Source organism: Haliotis rubra, unplaced genomic scaffold, assembly GCF_003918875.1.
Source record: "Haliotis rubra isolate DU_JTF1 unplaced genomic scaffold, ASM391887v1 Scf481, whole genome shotgun sequence".
Lineage (NCBI taxonomy): Eukaryota > Metazoa > Mollusca > Gastropoda > Lepetellida > Haliotidae > Haliotis > Haliotis rubra.
Window position 1 is genome coordinate 53,490 of NW_025767170.1, and position 24,418 is coordinate 77,907.

Genomic DNA, 24,418 nt, shown 5'->3' on the forward strand with positions numbered 1-24,418 from the left:
GCCGATTCGGCTGCTAAGGCAGCACTCAACAAATCTGTGACGCCTCTTCTTATTCCATACTCCGATTACAAAGCAACCATTAGATCGTACATCCGTGATCTGATGCAGAAGTGGGACACTCAAGTAGCTATAACTAAACTACATGAAATAAAACCGTTTATTAGTTACACCTACTTTGGTTGTCAGTCCAGATTTGAAGAGGTCATTAAGCGACGATGTCGTTTTGGCCATACTAGATATACTCAGGAATACCTGTTAAAAGGTGAAGATCCTCCGTTGTATCCCTTGTGATGAAAGAATCACGGTCTAGCACGTCCTGCTTGACTGTTGTTTTTTCCATCACAAGAGATAAATATTTCAGTGCCAAAACAATTAGGGGTTTTAAATAATGTTGATTATCATTTAATAATTGAATTTTAAAGGAAATAGAATTATTAGATAAATTTTGAATAAAATGTTGTAAAAATAGATAAATGGTATTTCAAACATGGTAGTATAAATTAGCAACTGCAATTGTTAGGGGCTGTATCCTCAAAGGGGGTTAAAGTATCGTAAAATTATTGTCCTCCTGAGAGGGTACGTAAGTCCCAAACTTTCAAAGCTAAATTTAAGCTTATTAGATTTTTAAACGTAGTATTTTTGTTCTTTTAAACTTCGGCTAAATGTTTCCTACAATCGCCCGCGGCCGAAGGGATGGCGTAAATCCAACTAGGGTCCATGCAGGTAGCAAAGGCACTGTAAGTCGTCATGGTCCCTAATATGGTGATCTACCTTCAGTTGTTGGTGATCTATAGCCCATTTATACTGTCTTGTCCTAATTTGAAATCCAATTTTAGAGAGAGATGCTAATTTTATTTCTTGATACTGTGATATTCTAGTTGGTTTTACTGTCCTTCGTTGACAGGTTTGCTGTTTGGATAGTTTAAGTGGCAGTTTTTACTAATTTATCCGAATATGATCTGATCTGGTCAATATCATAAATAGAACTGTCAAAAGAATAATTCATCATGACACTGTATTAAAGATCTGCCTGTCAACCTTTGTCAGCTTTATCATTTGCATCAATGGGTAGGGTGTCCTCGTGCACAGCCATGGGTGACACTTTCGTGCTTGTGAATATTTCGCTCATATGATGGTGCATGCGTGTGTATGTTGTACCGGCTGTTGTACCACAACTTAAGTCATCGTGCACCGACCATGAGAACCCATCAAGTAATGGATCAGCAATGGATAAATCCAGAGCAGAGGGGACGTACCATTTGTCTTTTGGTTTGACGCGGTCGGGGATCAACCCGCGACCTTCCGCTCTCCGGGCGGACGCTCTAACCACTACACCACGGAGGCGGTCACAGACCAAGAGAACTCATCAAGTAATGGATCAGCAATGGATAAATCCAGAGCAGAGAACGTACCATTTGCTGGGTGCCAATACATGTTGGTACCATTAAATGGTGAGGCTGGGTAGCCAAATGGTTAAAGCGCTCGCACGTCACGCCGAAGACCCGGGTCGATTCAATACATGGGTACATTGCGTGAAGCCCATTTCTGGTGTCCCCGCCGCGATATTGCTGGAATATTGCTAAAAGCGGCGTAAAACCCAACTCACTCGCTCACTCACTCACCAGCATTAATTAGACACAGATTATGTCTATGATGCAGATCATCCGGAACTTTGCCTTTGTGATTTTGATCAACTGCACACAATATGTGTTGTGACCATAAAGATCTGCCATGCGCAAGAACGACTAAGGATATTGAGTGATAAGATCATCTTAATCCTTTTCTGAGGTGCAGTTGATAGTGGATTATAAAGAAAACGCATTGTGATAGTAATGTGTAAAGATTTGCCTACTGCACCCACTGATTGGTATTTAGAGCGACAGCCTTATCTATCGTCACTTGCTATCATAGAATGCTGGCACCTGTGCTTTTAGTATATTGTGCGTGTGAATTAAACATGTTATACTGACGGAAGTTAGGTATAGTTTTCTGAAGACTAAAGCGAGGTGATTAAATTCCTGTGATGAAAGTTTCACTTCATCAAAATTATTTCGACAATTCCATTGTAAGGTTGCGGTATTGGCCACCATGGAGCAATAACCGTTCCTTCCTTGGCGAATGGCTCCTGGAGCGTGGTCTTGTGGAGTAGACACCTCCATGTCCTCAAATACACCAGACCTTTTTTAACCTAGAAATAGGATCTTTAGGACCCTTAGTGAGATGACCTGATCTGATTTTTTTTTTAGATTTTTCCTTTTAGCTGGTTTTGGAGTAGCTGCGAGCTTGTGGTTTCTAATGCAGTTGCCGAATCAGCAGATGGTGAAATTACAGGTGAATCGATTGTGGTCCAGGTAAAACCGTTATACAGGACACAGGTTGGAGAACAGGTCGTAGAAGTGGTCGTGAAACACCTGCAGAGCAAGATCTGAGAGCTATATATGAGATGTTTCGTTCATGTTTTAGTTTTACGATTTTAGATTCGCCTTTCCAAGTAGGACAGTCTTTGGAAGATGAAACATGGTTACCACCACAATTCACACAACAAGGAGCCATTTCTGACTCATCACTGTCTGTACAGTTCCCGACCCGTCAAGGTCCGGGTTAGAATGAACCTTCACTAACCCATGCTTGTCTCCCGTGAAGATCCGGGTTAGAATGAACCTTCAGTAACCCATGCTTGTCTCCCGTGAAGATCCGGGGTAGAATGAACCTTCAGTAACCCATGCTTGTCTCCCGTGAAGATCCGGGTTAGAATGAACCTTCAGTAACCCATGCTTGTCGTACGAGGCGATTAACGGGATCGGGTGTTCAGGTTCACTGGCTTGGTTGACACATGTCATCGGTTCCCAATAGCGCAGATCGATGCTTATGCTGTTGATCACTGGTATGTCTGGTCCAGACTCGATTATTTACAGACCGCCGCCATATAGCTGGAATATTGCTGAGTGCGGCGTAAAACTAAACCCACTCACTCACTGTACAATTCACACCACAAGGATGACAAGAAACCTGCTTATCACATGCTCTCGAGACACAACCTCAACACTGCCACCTGTAGCATCTCAGTCGATTAGGGATGTACTTATCAACCTTGATGCTATAATATCCAAAAGATTGATTCAGGAAGTTTTGGGAGGTCTGTTTATTACAATGAGGCCTAGTCATGAAAACAAACGGTTACATGCAGGGCTGAAAGGAATCATGGAATGATAGAGGACATAAAATGTGGAAGGTAAAAATGTTGCACAGAACCACATCCCTCATTCTAAATGACCATTCACGTGGTTGGTCAGCGCAAGCTGTGGCAGGATCCAGTGTATATTTCATAACCGAGTGAAATATCTAGCTCTGCAAAACCAGATATGTTTTGTTTGTGACTTATATATACAGCAACTGATGAACACAAGGGTTTAATTCATTATTCCCAGGTTTTCGCCCACAGTGCATGCGAAGAAAGATGGAAATGACTAAGGGAACACTTGTACTTTTCTGTGTTCCCAAGCTTGTTCCCACAGTACGTGTATACCAGGCCTATGAGCACCACCCCCCACGCCCAGCCCCAGCCCCACACTATCAGGTGGTCGGTCACTAAAACAGATAAAAGTCGTCTTGAAACACTTACGGGTTTTCCTGCTGTTCCGTGTATGTAAACTGCCACGTGCTGGATGACAAAGACAACTGAGCATGGTCAACATCACGATTTGATTTTTATGAATAAAATTTTGATATGATCATGGCAAACACCTCACGACTTACGGATGTGACATAAAAGGGGCCACATTTGTCATTTACTTGTAATCGAGCTGCTGTATCTAGTTTCATTGACTTGAAAGGTAGGAAGTAAGTATTGATCAAGGTTCTCAGAGAACATATTGATCGAGCAGTTTCAATAATGAGTTTGAAATCTATTCTTTTGGATAATTCGGATACATTTAGTTTTGTGCAAATAAAATAGACTTGTTGCGATTGAATGATACAATATCACACTGATGTTCAGATATGTATTTATACATTTCATGAAATTTTCAATATGTTACCAAATTTTCAATATGTTATGTTCGTAAAATAGAAAGTCATAAACATGTAAGGAAATGGAATGTAGTGTTCTTAGTGTGCCATTCGTAATCATAGCCCTGTATCACAAACGATTCCGTATTTGGTTTCTTAATTCTCAACCATTCACCCAGCCACTCACTCACTAGCCAACCTACCGAAAATCCATTCGCCAATGCGACAACCCACCCACACATCCACCTACCCGACCCGACAACCCACCAACTTAATCGCCCGATAACCCAACCTACCAATCCCTCACTCACACCAACCCACAAACTCAATCACCTACCCGATAACCCACCCATTCCCCACCAATCCCTCACTCATTCACCCGATAACCGTCAAACCACCCACTCATCCACCTACCCGACAACCCACCCATTCCCCACTTATCCACCCGACAACCCACCCACTCAATCACTCATTCGCCCGATAACCCAACCCACCCATCCCTCACTCACTCATCAACCCACCCACTCATCCACCTACCCGACAACCCACCCATTTCCCTTATCCAGACAGACAACCCACCCACTCATTCGCCCGATAACCCAACCCGTCAACCCACCCACTCATCCACCTACCCGACAACCTACCCATCCCTCACTCACCCACCCGGCAACCGACCCATCCCTCACTGATCCACCCGATACGACCCACCCACTCCTCACTCATCCACCCGACAACAAACCCACTCATTCATTAAACCTGATTACCACATCCGTTCGTCGTCCACAATCAGTATTTTTATTTTGCCCATACAGGGGTACGTATCGTCCCCTCAGGGAACGTTCCAAAGTCTGACTTCCCCATTCCCCACGATAACCAATAAAACTTCAAACGGCACCAAATTTCCATTGACCGTGGCACCAATAGCATAACACCAGAGCATTCAAGAGTCAAACATTAAAGTGATTATCCACATATACTTAGTGGTCATTTGAACCATTCTGGTAAGTGCCAAACCGATATTTGGATATCACAAAATACAAACGGTATAGCACGTGTGAGCACGCGATGGTGGGTCAGTCCATCCGATACACTACCCACGATGTCCTCACTTACTACGGAAGTGTCATTCCGAATCCGTCTTGCCCGTTCATTAACCATATTCCCTGGAGCTTCCAGCATAGACTAGATCCCCCGCAACCTATACCTGTCGTAAAGTCGACACAACTATTCGGTTGGTCAAACAAACAGTGAGTGAGAATAGTTTTACGCCGCTTTTAGCAATATTCCAGCAATATCACGGCAGGGGACACAATAAATGGGCTTCACATATTGTACCCATATGGGGAATCGAACCCGGGTCTTCTGCGTGACAAGCGAACGCTTTAACCACTAGGCTACCCAATCGATCCCCGCCAAGCTGGTACAATGCTAAACACCACCCCCTCAAACAGAAGGTAATGCTGAACATCACATGGTGCGTAGGCAACGTCCTAATATGGATTAGCTCTTTAAATGTTCTATAAAATTCCTGATGTGCCTTTTGACACTTTCATAATCAGCTGAAGACGTTTCCCTGTGGACAACAGGTTTTGTTGTCATGTCTTCCAAGTCCCGATGCATGGCAGGCCTTGGTTTCAACTCAAGTGACTTCCGAATAAGTCCCGACACTGATGCATCCTCTGATGACGTCATCTGTCCTATGAAAGGGAGAACGCTGTCAGCGAACTTGGCATAGTGGGCTGTTCCCGAGATGAGCACGGGACAAGATCTGTCCCCGAGTCTATCTGCCACCGACTTGGCCACTGCCGTGTGGGGGTCGAGGAGATACCCTGAAATAGATATAGGTAGTGTTTGGTAGACCAGGCAAACCTGTTTTACGTTTAATAACACAGGGAATAATTAATGTTTAACGTTTTGACAGCTAGGGCATGTTAGATGTATAAGGTCCAAACTCGGACAGCGTTGAAGGCTAACTCACTCAACCAACCAACCAACCAACCACCCACCCACACATCCAATCACCTTGTCACTCTTATTGATAGCGGACAGTCGTTTCAACTACAGCTTGTTCAGCTTGGCCTGAGCAACTCTACATATGCATGACCCGGGAGGTCAAATGGCACAAACGGCAGGTCGAGTTAACTTCATTAAGTAGGGGAGCAGAGAATGTTACTAACGTCGCTGCTGCTGCTCGATGCCTATAAGTACGAATCGGAAACATTAAACCATCTGTAGCTTCTTTTTAAAAGAAAGTTAAGACATTGCTGACGATTTCTCGACACATGTGATGTCAAACGGCGACCTTGTCTCGGCTGTTCGGACATGTTGACAATCAACTTACAAAGGTGCACCCCTTCACAATAATAGACTCAACCAGTTGTGACACGGCCACGCAATACATTAGTATTCACTTGATCAGGTCAAGCTGAACAAGCTGTATGAAGCTTCCAATGCTCACCGTGCGTCGTGTCAATTTCAAGCACATGTATTTCGTGCAGCACGTGCACTACAGTCGCTCCGCCTCACGGTGGACGGGACAGCCTATGATGAAGCGGCATTAGCCAGGTTATAAAAGTTGGTCCGACAGTAGAGCTCGCAGGTGGGTACACCTCAGTATCATAAACGGTGATTCAAATGTTGCACTTACTCACTCACTCACTCACTCACCATGGCTCCCTCAATTTCAAAACGTACCTGTGTCTTTGTATGTTTTTAGTACCGTTTGTTGGCAAGTCTGTTCATCACAGGAACCTGCAACGAAGGAGCTCTGAATACGTCTAAGAACCTGAAACATATGACAACCTGTGCTTTAACATGTAAAAAGAATAAACAGAGTCCATCGACATTCTGTCCAGAAACGTTATGACTAAAAATATTACAGTGTAAATTGTAGACGTTAAAATTAATATCTGTCCTGAATAACTAAAACAACAATTATGCTCCCTAGCTATTTACCGCTGTCATATAGTTGGAATACTGCCGAGTACGGCGTTGAACAACAAACAAACAAACAAAAACATACAATTATCCTCCCTACGCGATTACTATCTTATAACTAGTTGTGGTGGAGTAGTATGTGGTTAGAGTATTCGCTCGTCCGACGCCGACGACCCGTGTTTGATTGCCCCATGACAGACATATTTTATTCATCAGTAATAACTGGCCCATGTTACAATTGTTGTTACAACATTTTTGTTGTCACGCGGTAAGAAAATAGAAAATTATATTTAAACATGGGTACAATGTGATAGTCCATTTCTAGTGCCCCTCACTGTGATATTGCTGGAATATTGCTAAAAACGATGTAATGCCATACTTACTTACTCACTCATCTTTAAACACGAAATTTCAGTTCTTTAATCAGCGATTATGTATGAGCATATGTCTAATTTAAAAATGAGAGAATGTTGTGTAACGCCGCAGGCAACATTCCACTAACTAGTCCGTCTTCACAGAAGAAGATACAAGTAACATCCCGGATAAAGGCACCAGTACCTACACATCAATGCCTGGCATTGTAGTGAACGAAGCGGGAGTGATAAAACTGCTACTTGGTTTGAACACACACAAAGCGACAGGCCCCGATTCTATCCCGTCATTCATCCTGAAGGCAACAGCTACTGCCCCAATCTTAACATCGATATGCCAGTACTCTCTTGACACAGGCGAAGTTACACCAGACTGGCGCGATGTCTGGGTAGCCCCCATATTCAAGAAAGGTGAAAAGCACAAAGCAGAAAATTACAGGCCAGTCTCATTAGTGGTGAGTGAGTGAGTGAGTTCAGTTTTACGCCGCTTTTTAGCAATATCCAGTAATATCACGGCGGGGGACACCGGAAATAGGCTTCACACATTGTACCCGTGACGAGCGAACGCTTTAACCACTAACCACTAGGCTACCCACCGCCCCACCAGTCTCATTAACATCAATCAGCATAATGAAACACATCGACAGTCTTAATATGCTAAAAGACAATCAACATGGCGTCAGAAACAAACGCTCATGTGAGACTCAGCTAATTGAAACCACACAAGGAATAACAAGCAGCTTAGCAAAGGGAAAACAAGTAGATGTTATCCTAGTGGAGCTCGCGAAGGCGTTCGAATAAAGTAACACACAAGAGACTACTATACAAACTAAGATACTACGGGTGAGAGATAGAACCAACACCCGGATCCAATCATTCCTCGGAGGGAGGAAGCAGAAGGTCATCCTTGAAAGTGCCAAATCCAACCAGGCACGGGTGATATCTGGAGTACCTCAAGGGACAGTCCTGGGACCTCTCCTTTTCCTCGCATTCATAAACGACCACCCGGAATCATGAAAACACACTGACGCTCGCCTATTCGCCGACGATAGTCAAATCAACAGCACTAAGAACAGCAGGAAACTACAAGAAGATCTATCAGCCCTGGAAGAATGAGAGAATGCCTGGCAGATGAGCTTCAACGCCTCCTAGTGCTCCGTATTACACATACGACCAAACAACAGAAAACGACTTGTACCTTTCGACTACCAGCTACATGGAGTCACACTTGCCACAGACACATCAAGCAAGTACTTGGGCGTCACAGTATCAAACGACCTAAAATGGTAAGAGCACATCTCCAAGACCATCAGCAAAGGAAACAGGACTATTGGTTTCCTCCACAGGAACTTCCGAGACTGCAACAAGGCAGTTAAAGCGGCAACCTACACCACCATTGTCAGACCAGCCCTGGAATATGCGTCCACTGTATGGGATCCCTACTGCCTCAATGAAATCAATTCACTAGAAGCAGTCCAGAAGAGGGCAGCAGGATATGTCTTCAATGACTACCACAGCAAGACACCTGGCTGTGTCACCCAAATGTTAAGGGACATACACTGGGATAGCCTCCAGCACCGACAATATATATACAGCCTCTGTATGCTATACAAGATCCAGCATGGTCAAATCGGTATCAACAAAGGCCTGTACCTGAGACGAAATGACTCCAGGACGAGAGGCGTGAACAGGTTATACCAAGAAAGATCAACACACTGTATACCACAACTCATTCTTCCCAAGAACAACCAGTACAGTTGACAGAAGCAGAGACCATCACCAAGGTCCAGTCTGGCCTCACGAGTGCCAGCAAGGAGCTGGTCCAGCCATGATCTCTAATACACCTATACATGTACATAGTTTTAACCCAACTGCCTATTGACTGACTTTCTTAACTTGTTTTTAAACTTACGATGGACAGTTGGGTCATCCAAAGCGCACACTAAATCGCAGAACCAATTACGTTCTATGAAGAACCCGGTTCTTACCTTGGAAGAAGAAGAGGAAGAAGAACTAAGTTTTGACCAGGGTAACCACAGAGTGTAATAATTAATATCGGTCCACGCCGTCGGATTTTAGGACAAACTGTACCTTATATTATTTCGTATACGGAATATTGGTATGACAGATACAGAGTTACTGAGTAAGATATTCTTCCGCTCTCAGTAACATTCCAACAATACCATTCCGAGGAACATCAGAAGATGGCCTGCCATATGTGGAATCAAACTAGAGTTTTCAGTCCTAACCACTAGACTTTCTCTTAATGCCTCAACAGACAGACTTCCACATTTTACTTTTGTTTGTTTGTTATTTAACGCCGCACTCTGCAATATACCAGCTATATGACGGCGGTCTGTATATATTGGACCAAACAACCCAGTGATCAACAACAAGAGCATCGATCTCCGTAACTGGGATACAATTACATGTGTCAACCATGTCAGCGAGCCCGACCACCCGATCCCGTTAGTCGCCTCTTACGACATGCATGGGTTGGTGGAGACCAATTCTAACACAAATCTTCACGGGTTACTTATTTTACTTCCCAGGGAGTGTTTACCTACCTCGTCTGACACTGAAAACCTCCCCTGCCTGTCAAGATCTGCATAGAGCTGGCTCACAGCAGCGCCATCGTTGTCGTGTGCGTGGTACAGGAGGCGCTCAAGGTTAGACGACTTCAGAATGTCGATAGCTGGGGATGCTGTGCGGAGAAGTGTTCGTGATGTCAGATCGTAGTTGCCTGTGTTTAGGAAGTCGGTGAGGACGTTGTTGCTGTTGGAGGCGCAGATGAGGCGTCGAACTGGAACTCCCATTTCCTGAAATATGTCATGATGTTGATCACTGGATGGTCTGGTCCCGACTGTATTATTTACAGGCCGCCACCATATAGCTGGAATATTGCTGAGGGTGGCGCTACACAAACAAAACAAAACATTTGACTATTCCTAAACTTGAGGGAACTGTATACTCTCTATAACTATTAGAACGTTCATTTAATTTCGATTAGATATAGCGGGTTTGTCCCAAGGCGAAAAAATCCAAACGTTAAAGGATTACTTACCAACACCATATTACGTCCTGAATTGACTATTTATACAGGAAAAAAATGTAAGATCTTAGTTCCTCACATTTTGTCCTTTCGGAATGAAATTTCAGCAAACTGAGATTTACGTCTCCAAAGGTGAAACTGCAACTGCATTGAACTGTGAATATGTAGCCCTGCCTTACCTTGGCGTAATAGGCTGCGAGAATATTCCCAAAGTTCCCCGTTGGGATACAGACATCGATTTCATCACCAAGGGAGATTACTCTCATTTTGACAAGGTCGAGGTAACCGGAGATGTGATATACGATTTGAGGAAGCAGGCGACCCCAGTTCAAACTGTTGGCGGCACTGAAACATATTTCATCGTTTAATTTGTATTAAGGGAACTCTGGATTCTGTTGATAACTGTTAAACATGCAGGCCACCACAAAGAAAGTACCAACCTCAGTTTGCAAGAATGGTCACGTTGCAGCGCATCTGCGAATTCTTCATCCTGAAAGATCTGTTTAACTGTTGTCTGGCAGAAGTCGAAGTCACTGTCAACTCCTTTGGAAATACAATACGGATTTTTAGATTCCTTTCAAAGTTCTTAAACGCATCTGCTTATGCCCGCATGGTATAAATGACATATGGCACTATGATGAATACCAAGCGATGTTTTTGCGAACAGTACTCCACAACAAATATAATGTACATTTTTGTATCTCTCGACCCTTTCCATTGAATCTTCATCTCTTAAACTCATACTACTAAATTAATCTGATGATTGTCTTATCCTATATTATGACGTATTCTTAGCTAAGGTCTACAAATGAAGAACCGGCAAAATACGTGATGTATTGAAAAACATTATTACACTCTGAATTGTAGCATGCTAAATTATTCGCATTATAATTTTGGTCCGGTCACCTGCTACTAGCTACATTTTATGTTGGAACACATCTAATGCATTTTTGAAAATATAGAATAGCTCGTAAGACATGATTCTGCTTGATACATTTGTGTTTACACTTTTAAGCCGCCAAACAGATCCACTTTCTGAAAGGCAATGTACATTAAAAGATTCTCCTTCTTGACTGACTGACTGAGTTTGGTTTTACGCCGCTTTTAGCAATATTCCAGCAACATCACGGCGGGGGACACCAGAAATGGGCTTCACACATTATACCCATGTGGGGATTCGAACCCGGGTCTTCGGCGTGACGAGCCAACGCTTTAACCACTAGGCTACCCCACCGCCCCTCTCCTTTTTGAAAGATGGGTATCATGACTGCACATGATTGCTGTTCAAGTCACAATATGACAGAAATATTGCCTGTGCGTAGTTAAACTATTACTCTCATCCCAACGTATGTACCGTGTACCTATCACTCTGAGGTTGTCTCCCGCCATGGTGGTCATCTGGTGTTGCTGAAGTTGGCTGATTCCACGGGAAGGGTACATGACAACCACGCCCACTCCAGACCCACCTGTCATAAGAACAACAAAAATGGTTCTCTTTAATAAAACTTAGTACGTTCACAGATTTGGGAACCAACCAGGCCAAAAGTGTAGGTCGCTGCGGTTTGTCATACAACTGCACAACACGAACAACCAACCGTTGTCGTTTATTGCGAAACGAATGTATGCTGCAATATGATTGGTTGAAAAACGTTCTATCCATAGAACTCTCCCCGTTGTTCATCACACCAACTTCTAAATGCCACTCAAAGAAGAAACTATATGGACAGACAAATAACGTTGATATCAGACACCGATCTGGCCAACCAAATAGAAGCGACAAAACCCTCTCCACATTCATATTTAAGAAAATCTCTGCCAAAAGCAGAGCCGATTATACAATTGTGACTATATAATGAGCAGATATTTGTTTCAGCAGTATTACAGCTGTATGATGTTGGAGGTGAGCTTCATAGAGTTACAGATGTTAGAGTATATTTGTTTCAGCAGTATTACAGCTGTATGATGTTGGAGGTGAGCTTCATAGAGTTACAGATGTTAGAGTATATTTGTTTCAGCAGTATTACAGCTGTATGATGTTGGAGGTGAGCTTCGTAGAGTTACAGATGTTAGAGTATATTTGTTTCAGCAGTTACAGCTGTATGATGTGTATTACAGCTGTATGATGTTGGAGCTGAGCTTCATAGAGTTACAGATGTTAGAGTATATTTGTTTCAGCAGTATTACAGCTGTATGATGTTGGAGGTGAGCTTCATAGAGTTACAGATGTTAGAGTATATTTGTTTCAGCAGTATTACAGCTGTATTAGCTTCATAGAGTTACAGCTGAGATATTTGTTTCAGCATGATGAGTTACAGATGTTAGAGCTATTTGTTTCAGAGTGTATGATGTATTACAGCTGGATGTTGGAGATGTTAGAGTATATTTGTTTCAGCAGTATTACAGCTGTATGATGTTGGAGGTGAGCTTCATAGAGTTACAGATGTTAGAGGTAGTGGACAGACGATGCGTAATCGGTTACACAGATGGAACCTGCATGGAACAAGGAACCCAACGTCCCCATGTTACCCCAACGTTGGGCCATTGGCATTAGGCAAACTTTGTTGTCCTTTATTGGATCAGTGTATGCCTGACTTGACAGGTGCAACTGAGTGTGGCGTGGGCGGAAAGAGCGTTTTCAAGCCGTGCATGTTAGCCAGGACGATCTTTCTTAGGGTGGCTCAATAATGGTGTTGGGTGGGATCGCTGTGACTGGCAGAATACCTTTACATGTTATACACGGACATGTCACTTGGGCTGTACCACCGTATATATTGGTACTGAGTACCTCTAATAGGAGCACCTTAGTATGGCCAACAGTCAGACCAGACTTGTCGCCCAACGAACATGGCTCAAAGAATATGCTGACCTGCAATATTCCAGCCATATCACTGCGGGGGACTCTAGAAATGGGTTTCACACACTGTACCCATGTGGGGGTTCGAATCCGGGTCTTCGGCGCGACGAGCCAACGCCTTATCCACTAGGCTACCCCAATGACCCGCCATGCAGGAAGAATGAGATGGGTTGAACCACTAGGCTACCTCAATGACCCACCATGCAGGAAGAATGAGATGGGATGAACCACTAGGCTACCCCAATGACCCGCCATGCAGGAAGAATGAGATGGGATGAACCACTAGGCTACCCCAATGACCCGCCATGCAGGAAGAATGAGATGGGAACCGCTAGGCTACCACTGAGATGGGATGAACCACTAGGCTACCCCAATGACCCACCATGCAGGAAGAATGAATTGGGATGAACCACTCAATGACCCAGCCATGCAGGAAGAATGAGATGGGATGAACCACTAGGCTACCCCAATGACCCGCCATGCAGGAAGAATGAGACGGGATGAACCACTAGGCTACCCCAATGACCCGCCATGCAGGAAGAATGAGATGGGATGAACCACTAGGCTACCCCAATGACCCGCCATGCAGGAAGAATGAGATGGGATGAACCACTAGGCTACCCCAATGACCCGCCATGCAGGAAGAATGAGATGGGATGAACCACTAGGCTACCCCAATGACCCGCCATGCAATGGAAGAATGACCCGTCATGCAGGATGAACCACTAGGCTACCCCAATGACCCGCCATGCAGGAAGAATGAGATGGGATGGGATGAACCACTAGGCTGAACCAAGCTGACATCGGACGTTTGATTAGAACTGTCTCGTCGAATTAGGGATTGTCTTGAGAACAGAGGCGAATTCATGCGACATTAATGAGTTTGGTGTTTCATTCAAATTGATGTGATGGACAGTGGGAGATTTGGCCAATCATCTTACAAACTCTATGGTCATCTGACGTTCACCGGCTAATGCAAATCTGAAAGTCCCTGATACACCGTTCAATTATTTAACGCATTAAAGATATAAAATATTAGTAATTGTGTCACTATATATTGAACATCCAGTACATTAATAAAGAACTTTAGTACGTTATAGAGTGTACTCACCAGCATGTCTACTGAATCCGTCCAACACCGCACCCCCTGTGTCCCCCGAGGTTGCCACCACGATCAGGTAACTGCAATAAAAATGTGTGTCTGAGGTTCTATTTACTCTTTATCTTGATTTAAAAATATCAATAATTCTTTTCGTGCTTTCTAAAATGTTTTTGACTACCTCAATAAATAGATTTATTATTTATTATTATAATAAATGTATAGATATTCCAAAATGTAGTTTCATCGATGTCATATTTTTTATTTGAACACATCTACAAAACATTTGACATTATCATTTCGCAGTTTAGATATCATTAAATATGGTATAAAATGTCAGGAATTACATTTCAGGTAACACAAATTCATGTACTGATATCAAACAAACGCTTACCCAATAAACAAGTTACATTAAAATTCTTTTTGCAATAACTATTCCTCGTTCATATTCGTTTTCGAGAGACGGAAATTAGATATGTTTGGGTGAATGCTTCGTACGCTGTACCCATATTTTAAGCCTTGAATCTGAGTAACTTATTGCAAAGTTCACCTGAGGCGACCTTCTTCTGGACATGTCTACAGATCATAATTTTAATAAGACTGAACAAATCAAAAGTAACACCGTGTAACCAAGATGCCACTTGCAGGTAGCGGATGCTGCTATGTATCGAAAGGTCAAGGTCATTTACATCAAGATAGATACAAACATTGAAACCCTTTGTTTGTGTCTCCCATTGAAACCCATTTTTACACAATGTGTCTCTCATCTTCACCTAGAGTGAGACGACTGACTTTGTGTGCTGGCGAGTAGGTGCCTGACTCTGAGGGCGTGGGTTCGAATCCCAGATGAGACTCAACCCAACAAAGTACTATAATCTGTACTTTACTAAGAGAGTATAATACCAATTATAACATATGTTACATTTCACGCTGACTTGACGGATGGGTCTCCAACAACAAACTGTATTGTGTATAGAAACAAATATGTGTTAAACATAGCTAGAGATATGGATTATAAGCACTGTTTTCTAATATAACATTGACGGAAAGTATCAAAAGCAATTTTGAGGTCATCATATCCTGACATTTTCATTTCTGATTGTTATGTAACCAAGCGGACATCAATAATTACAATGCCTGAGCTTTTCACTCGTTAATTATTCTGTGTACATGTGTTGAGAGGTTTGTGTTCACGAAGCTAATACAAAAAAGTACGTTTATAACGAACACGTATATTTTATAGTCGAAACGCGTATAGACCCGTGAAGATCCGGGTTAGAATTGATCTTCAGTAACCCATGCTTGTCGTAAGAGACGACTAACGGGATCGGTTGATCAGGCTCGCTGCCTTGGTTGACACATGTCATCGTATCCCAATTGCGTAGATCGATGCTCATGCTGTTGATCACTGGATTGTCTGGTCCAGACTTGATTATTTACAGACCGCTGCCATATAGCTGGAATATTGCTGAGTGCGGAGTAAAACTAAACTCACTCACGAAACGCGTATTACCGTTACAGTACACTAAAATTAGTGCTACTTTAGAGATCGTTATAACCGTAGTTTATTGTATATTATATCTTAAGCCACGTGCCGCCATATAGCTGGGTTATTGCTGAGTGCGGCATAAAACTCCAACGTTGCTCATGAAATCAATCATTGGTTTCGTTCGTTAATTTTTACAACACGATATTTAAAACTTTTGTGTTTTGAAAATGCGAACTAAGAGTACTATTATTTCAACCGCATCTGCTGCATATTGAAAGAATCAAGTACAAATTCGGCCATGCATGTTGTTAGTTATTGTGGAATATCACCTCAGTTCACCTCATTCAGGTGAGTGAGTGAGTAAATGAGTTTTAGTTTTACGCCGCTTTTAGCAATATCACGGTGGGCACACCATAAATGGGCTTCACACATTGTAGTCATTTGGTGAATCGAACCAGGGTCTTGCGTGACGGGCGAACGCTTTAACCGCTAGGCTACCCCTCCGCCCCGTTTCCTTCAAGATGACGTAAAGTGGGTGAGTATGGTTTTCTACGGGTTTTAGTCTTACACTTGCCGTATCATTTCTGGGTACACCAGTAATGGGATCATATAAAGTACCCGAGTTGGGATTCAAACTCGGGTCACAGCTTCTTTGCACTTACAAAAACTGTTTCCAACACGAAATTCCTTTTCAGATGCGGCGTTCAGCAAAACTCACTCACTCGCAGATTGAGGAGGGAACGCTTTAACATCTAGGCTAACCCATCGGAATTCTAGGTGTTTGGAAGGTGCAGGGTAACTTCCTTTTGTATATCCCGATAGACATGAAACTGTAACCTGCACCGAGCAAACCCAAGACCTCGACCCATTTAATTGTGTTTATATACATGGTTACGATAATCGATAGTCTTAGTTTTGTTTGACAAATGTTTACATATGTACACAAAGACATCCGATCACTGATCAATCAAAGATCCATACTGTCATATTTTCTCATATATTTCGGTCATTAACAAAAGTAAAACAACAGTTTTTCTAATGCAAAGAGATTGTTGTGATTGTCATTGTTGTGTTGTACTTTAGAGCAAACTTTTGAGCAATGTGCTATTACTATTTTAGGGTATTGATGTATTCTATCTGATATTATTTGTGTACTTTCCGTATAACATTGATATTCTAGCTCACGTATGCTTCTACATTTTGACACGCTGGCGTTAAATAACCCCTTAGCTTAAAGGTACAGTGTAGCTGAAAGTGTGGCAAGGTCACGTTAAATAAAACCCCATTCACTAATACAAGATACAGTTTCGCTGAAAGTCTCACAAGGTCACGTTAAATAAAACCCCATTCACTAACACAAAGCTACAGTTTGGCTGAAAGTCTCACAAGGTCACGTTAAATAAAACCCTATTCACTAACACAAAGCTACAGTTTGGCTGAAAGTCTCACAAGGTCACGTTAAATAAAACCCCATTCACTAACACAAAGCTACAGTTTGGCTGAAAGTCTTACAAGGTCACGTTAAATAAAACCCCATTCACTAACACAAAGCTACAGTTTGGCTGAAAGTCTCACAAGGTCACGTTAAATAAAACCCCATTCACTAACACAAAGCTACAGTTTGGCTGAAAGTCTTACAAGGTCACGTTAAATAAAACTCCATTCACTAACACAAAGCTACAGTTTGGCTGAAAGTCTTACAAGGTCACGTTAAATAAAATCCCATTCACTAACACAAAGCTACAGTTTGGTGAAAGTCTCACAAGGTCACGTTAAATAAAACTCCATTCACTAACACAAAGCTACAGTTTGGCGGAAAGTCTCACAAGATCACGTTAAATAAAACCCCATTCACTAACACAAGCTACAGTGTAGCTGAAAGTCTCACAAGGTCACGTTAAATAAAAACCCATTCACTAACACAAAGCTACAGTTTGGCTGAAAGTCTTACAAGGTCACGTTAAATAAAACCCCATTCACTAACACAAAGCTACAGTTTGGTTGAGAGTCTCACAAGGTGACATAAAGTAATAACTCACTCCTCATTCACTCACTCAAACATAAATATTGTAGCTCACTCACTCACTCACTCAAAGATAAATATTGCAGCTCACTCACTAACTCAAAGATAAATATTGTAGCTCACTCACTAACTCAGAGGTACAGGTCGAGTACTCACGTGTTGCGTTCACCGAAACGTCTTTCACTCTCCATGGCTGCTGTGAAGAACATCGGCATGAGCTGTAGAGCACCATCTTTAAAAGATCCCGTAGGCCCATGAAACAGTTCCAGAATGTACTGATTCCCCGTTAGGTGGCGCACTGGGAAAATATCCTCGGAAGCAAAGGATTCGCAATGGTAAGCATCATTTACGAAATTCTGTAGTAACCTTGGCGAGAGATCAAAAGGATGAATGAGTTGTTCAAGGATACCTAGCGCCCTCTCTCTGTAGTCGCAATGCACCAATCTGTCAAGCTGGCCATTTGTAAATCTTGGCAAGTCTCCCGCCATTGTGTAGAGGCCGCCATCTTCCGCTAGCCCTTTGAGAACCGTGTGGAAAAACGGAACACGGGGTTTGGTGGTGGAGCCTCTGGTCGACACGTAGCCTTTGTCGTAGACAAAACTATTATACTTGGTTTTTATTTTGTTAGCAATGCTTTCTGGGGTCTCTCCTTCCTCGCAAACAACCCTGACGTCATAATGTTTTTCATAGAATTGACGTCGGTATTTGAGTATTTCCTCCATACTAGCACCGTCACCTTGACCTACGATTCTGTTGACCTTCATCATGTTTAACCTGTTGATGATTTCCTTATTTGAGCAGTCAAGGAAGAATACTGTCCCTGATTTGGCTATATGTGTCATGGCGTCAGCATGCATGGGGTTCGAACCTGTGAGGGAGACGATCTGGCCCTTACCGTCGAACTTCAACAACGCTTTACCTTCTTCTTCCAGAAACCTATCACCTCCAACCTTGGACAGCTAGATATGCAAGTTGAAAAAACATACTTACAAACTTCATTCATACTGTTTGAATTTTAAAAGTTTATGGTGCTATTTGTTTGTTTGTTTGTTTGTTTGACGCTGCATTCATCTACGTTCCAGCTATATGACGGAGGTCTGTAAATAGTCGTGGTTGGATCCAGTGCTTGAAGTCATGAGGATCAATTGACGCTACTGGGTGAGTGAGTGAGTTTAGTTTTACGCCGCTTTTAGCAATATTCCAGCAATATCACGGCAGGGGACGACGCTACTGGGATTCGATGACAACGCCAACCAAGTCAGCGAGTTTGAACACCCGATAGTTTTAGCCGCCTCCTGTGACAAGCACCGGTTGCATAGACAAATCCCATAGCTTCTTATGGGGGTATATTAGTGTTAGATACATAAGAACAGCAATTCTTTGGACTTCCCCCTAACATAAAGAAGGCATGCCGGGATTAAACTGAAATAGTGTTCAGAACCCCGCACCCAAAATCCACATCACATCTGACTCCCTCAAGCAGGTCATCCATGATATAACGGAGATAAGTTGAACTTGACTAACTTGGGGTAGACTAGTGGTTAAAACATTCGACTCCTCACATGGGTACAAATTGTGAAGCCTATTTCTGGTGCCCCCGCCGTGATATTGCTAGAATATTGCTAACAGCGGCGAAACACTAAACTCACTCACTCAACTCAACTCAGTAGCCGACATGAGTTATCAGCGTTTTACTGACTACTCTGGGCATCATTTCAGTCATATCACGGGAATTCAGCTTTATGTGAAATGAAATCCCGAAGGGACGTTTGCATAGAGTCTTTTGACATTTTGATGAACTCCCTGAGCATGAATGTAATCTAATGTCTAATTCGTACGCACGATAAGCGAATTCCACCTGCGACAACTGGGGCATCCGTGCCGGGATTACAGTCTTATCTGTGATAGAACATGCATACAGGTATTGGTGACAAGGTGGCTAGACGCCGTTCAGAAGGGCAGATTCAGCCGTGGTTGTCGTCGCATGCTACAACATCGCCAATCGATGCGAAGTCAAATATTAACTCACTAACACATTTGGAAAATTGTGATATATTTTAAATTGTGGTTATAACCATAGCAGTAGATAAAAAATGAACAATAAAAAGACGCCGGATTGTGATGACGTCATCATATCACATAGAACGTTATAGGAACGAGATTATAATTTGTGAGTGAGTGAGTGAGTTAACATTTAAAGTTACATAGGCAGTATTTCCGCGTGACTATCTAATTTGTAAGCATGCCTACTGTTTCTTAGCTGGTCCAGATCGTTAAACTGATTGAACCTGCTAGGACTGAAAACGTTGCCTGGGATTTTTTCTCGTAACTTTAACTGTGGTTTAGGAACACAGTGATTCTCTGACCTACTTAGCATTACCTGTCTCTAAGTATTTAAAGGCGCAATCTCACACCACACACAAAGCCATTTCTCTCAATAATACTATCAGCCGTCGGGGAAGCTACCATATCATTTATTCCAAAACAAATAACGTATTTAGATTACAATATTAAATTAAAAAGTTTGAATGAATTAAATCGACTCTCGCCCCCTCTACCGGCCGAACATTATTTCAAGCGAACCCCATAGAGTTATGTCCCTTAGAGCGCTCTTTACGAACGCACAACTTGTGATTGAAGGTTCCACTACACTAAATTAGAATCACATGCTCCCTGAGCGAGCACCGTATGTAAACAACTGAAGAGACAGAGACATGAGACAGCTGTGATTGGATGAAATAGTGTGAGATGTTTATGCTTTTTAAAAGCACATCCATCCAGTAATTAAAACTGACCACAATTTTAGGAATTTAGTGCTGTCATTTTTTTTTTCACCATCACTTATGCTTATTGTGTGTACAGATATTTTCCAGTAGGTGACATTTGGTGCGGAACTGGGGTTGATGTGTTCCGCTTCCTGTGCTGGGAAAATGAGCCGGACAATTTGACCAGAAATTGTGTTTTATTGTAGTTTAAAGGCCTGACTGTACCCATGTATACCTAGAATGGCTGTTGATAGCCTGGATAATTTAAAAAAAATAAAAGGTTAGTATAGAAGTCTATGGGAAAACATTTGGTGTTGTGTAACCTGTAACCAGTTCGGCAAAACACCGACAACACCGCGTGCGAGATTTTTCGATGTACGGAGCAGTTGGTTACATACCATATATGGCAAGTGTCCTCTGTTTGGAAGCTAGAAGTTTCAATTATCGATTTCGGCAATTAAAGGATAATGAGTCTTTTATTGCATCAATAGGAAGCTACTAAACTGAGTGCATATGCCCCAATATAAATCATATAGGCCACAATATTGTCGAAAATGTGTGACACTGTGCCTTTAAAGTGGAAGGTAAGGGGCAGTCGTGGCCAATTTGGTATAGCTCATTCAGCCTACGTGGCCTGCTATCTCGAGTCGTGTTGTCTATATCACACAAACAGGTCATGATTTCCTAAATTACATAGAGATCGTGTCTCGACTTAAAACATGTAGAGAATGAGTCCCAACTAGTTTCGCTACAATCTCGTGAAGATCCGGGTTAAAACTGGTATTCAGTAACCCAGGCTTGTCGTAAGAGGCGACTAACGGGGTCGGGTGGTCATGCTCGCTGACTTGGTTGACACATGTCATCGTACCCCAATTGCGTAGATCGATACTCATGATATTGATCACTGAAATATTCCAGCTATATGCCGGCGGTCTGAAAATAATCGAGTCTGGACTAGACAATCCAGTGATCAACATCATGAGCATCGATCTACGCAATTGGGATACGATGACATGTGTGAACCAGTCATCGAGCCTGACCACGATCCCGCCTCGTCGCCTCTTATAAGGCCCATTTGACTTCCGTGCGCTGTACACGTGTTCAGTTCAAAATCAGGATTAAACAAAACAGTGCACCTTAGCCCATTGTATTCACGGTGGAAAGGGGAACTTTGTGTATAACTGACTGAGTTTGGTTTTACGCCGCTTTTAGCAATATTCAAGCAACATCACGGCGGGGGACACCAGAAATGGGCTTCACACATTGTACCTATGTGGGGATTCGAACCCGGGTCTTCGGCGTGAACTTTGTGTATAAGAAGTCGTGAAGTACACATGATGTAGAAATGAGATCGCAGGCCTATTTCCCCAAACCTGTCTCAAGGCTGCAACTATAGTAAGTCTATGTTAAAGTATTAGATCGTCCTAGATCGCTTCGTGAAATCAACGGGACCCTGAGACTCACCTTGTCTGCCACCGTCATGTTCCAGTAGGGTTCTAAGTGGTCATCGTCAATGTCCACCACTGGACGGTTCATCATGGCGCCGAGCAGCCGGGCCACAGTTGTCTTCCCTGATCCAGGACTCCCAATAAGGAGCACGTTGGTCTGTCCAGAGAAAGGAGAGAGTGAGTGAGTGAGTGAGTGAGTGAGTGAGTGAGTGAGTGAGTGAGTGAGTGAGTGAGTGAGTGAGTGAGTGAGTGAGTGAGTGAGTGAGTGAGTGAGTGAGTGCATGTGGGAATTGAACCCGGGTCTTCGGCGTGACGAGTGATCGCTTTAAACACTAGTTTACCCCACCGCCCCGAGGCTATAAGAGAGAAGATCTGATTCAGATGGAATCACATAATAGTTTATTTGTTTTTGCTTGTTTGTTGTTTAACGCCACACTGCACATTATTCAGTTCGAATAATTCCGTTAATATTCGTCTTCATTCTGTGATTGCATTCATTTAAGATGCAGAAATGTGTGTGCGGTTGAGCCCTGCGAAAATGTTCACAATTGTGTATCGGTCCCTGTGGTGATCTAATTGCATTTTGTCTTTTTCACACTGAATATCAGTTCAAGCTCGTTCTGCTTAAATTCATGCAGAAATAATGATCTGAAGAGACCGATCTGTACTCAGACAATGACAATCGATATTTTCAACGATAGCGCTTATTCAGTATACATATACGATACTGTGTACAGAATCTCCTGTACCCACTGCAGCCAACTCACAGCTGGGTTTTATGAGCGTATTGATAATCAATGTTTCCTAACGCGAAATCTAGCATAATATTTGCGTGATGGATTTGTGAAAAGCCTGTGATTGAATGAAGGAGCGTGGGGTAAAACCGTGTTGGAAGGCTTGCCGGTTGTTTCTGAGCGCGTCAGCTTAAAGTTTGAGCAAAATGACCAATCCCCTTCGGATTCAGGGTTAAAGGCGGCCCCCTGTAACCCATGCTGGTCATGACAGACAACAAAAAGGTTCGGATGGTCAGGCTTGCCGACTTGGTTGATTGCGTGCTGTTCGCATCGTAACGATGAGGCCATGCTCATTATGTCAACCTCTGGTTTGTCTGGTTCGTCCTCAATTGACGACAGGCACCGGTCTAACTAGTATACGCAGACTGATTAGAACAGGTCTGTAGTTTCTCGGGGCGGTGGGGTAGCTTAGTGGTTAAAGTGTTCGCTCGTCACGCCGAGCACCCGGGTTCGATTCCCCACATGGGCACAATTTATTAAACCCATTTCTGGTGTCCCCTGCCGTTATATTGCTAAAAGCGGCGTAAAACTAAACTCACTCACGCACTGTAGTTTCTGGAGGAGAGTTGTACCAAAGTCAAAGTCAATCGACTACAATCCATGAGTCAATAGCGCACATACAGCCCACCAACACAGATACTAGAAGGGTTTGCCCAAATAACATACATCATAATTTTATTTTACTGTTTCTAATTTGATAAACAAAAGTTTACAAAAAAAATCTCAATAATCGTTGGTTTGATTGTTTTGTTTCCAGCTGACGGGGATGTGAAAATAATCGAGCCGGGATCACACACTGCAGTATCGTGCTCAGCCAATTGGGGCAATATTTGTTCTCAATGTTATTATAAAGCATATCTAAGTTCCGCGAGTCCAAGCAAAGACACGTTATTTACAGGAATGGGACGTCAATATAACATTAACATAGATTTCCTCATCCCATGCGTAAAGCTAATAAAACTTAATAAAAGTCGTTTTTATATTCTCTATGATCTCGATACAACACTACTCACAGTCGAGTTGACAAATTCTCCATTCTTCCAATCGACGTCAGTTTGCAAGTGTCGACACACGTTACTCCTGATATGCCATGATGATCTGTATCGAAGCAGAGCCTTTGTCAGACGTGATATTATCATGATATGATCCTGAATTTGTAGAAATTAAAACACTACGACAGAAGGGTCAGTGTAAACAGACTAACACAGTGTGACGTTGTGAAGGTCAACTTGCTGTATACTAGAAACAGCTGTCACCTTCTGGTCACGTGATACGTGACAGCAGGACATATTTAAGACGGCGGTGAGCACGTGTGCGGGATGACTAAATGCGATAATAGCTGAAAGTGAAGAATTTATTATTCATTGATGAGATTAACTGACTTTGTGTCAGGTAGACCTGTATAAGATTCCTGGGATATGTACTACAGTACTCAAAAGGTTAGTTAAACAAGTGAGGGGACGCAACTACACATACCTTTTAGGGGTGACTATTGAGGGGGACGCAACTACTGCGATAGCGATAGTCTATTGCAACATACTATTACGATAGCTATAGCCTATTGCGACCAACTATTGC

The 24,418-nt window shown here is 42.8% G+C and overlaps 1 protein-coding gene across 1 annotated transcript; it reads right to left on the minus strand.

The window, feature by feature from the left end:
* Positions 1-4,737: 4,737 nt before the first annotated feature.
* LOC124291098 (threonine synthase-like 1) lies at positions 4,738-23,979 on the minus strand. Its single transcript, XM_046727997.1, has 10 exons — positions 23,854-23,979; positions 22,063-22,203; positions 18,018-18,792; positions 14,334-14,438; positions 11,730-11,834; positions 10,809-10,911; positions 10,548-10,713; positions 9,884-10,135; positions 6,703-6,793; positions 4,738-5,837 (listed from the first exon to the last, which is right to left on the minus strand). Exons 1-10 carry the CDS (start codon positions 23,977-23,979, stop codon positions 5,509-5,511), a joined length of 2,193 nt encoding a protein of 730 aa, XP_046583953.1. The 3' UTR covers positions 4,738-5,508.
* Positions 23,980-24,418: the final 439 nt, after the last annotated feature.

What these genes read in the sequence shown, in the direction of transcription:
- LOC124291098 (XM_046727997.1), bottom strand. Translation starts at nt 23,979, where the DNA reads ATGATAATATCACGTCTGACAAAGGCTCTGCTTCGATACAGATCATCA. An exon ending in CTTCACAGCAGCCATGGAGA is followed by an intron (nt 14,439 to 18,017) that starts GTGAAAGACGTT and finishes CAAGATAAAGAG; the next exon opens with TAAATAGAACCTCAGACACA. An exon ending in CGGATTCAGTAGACATGCTG is followed by an intron (nt 11,835 to 14,333) that starts GTGAGTACACTC and finishes TTCTTATGACAG; the next exon opens with GTGGGTCTGGAGTGGGCGTG.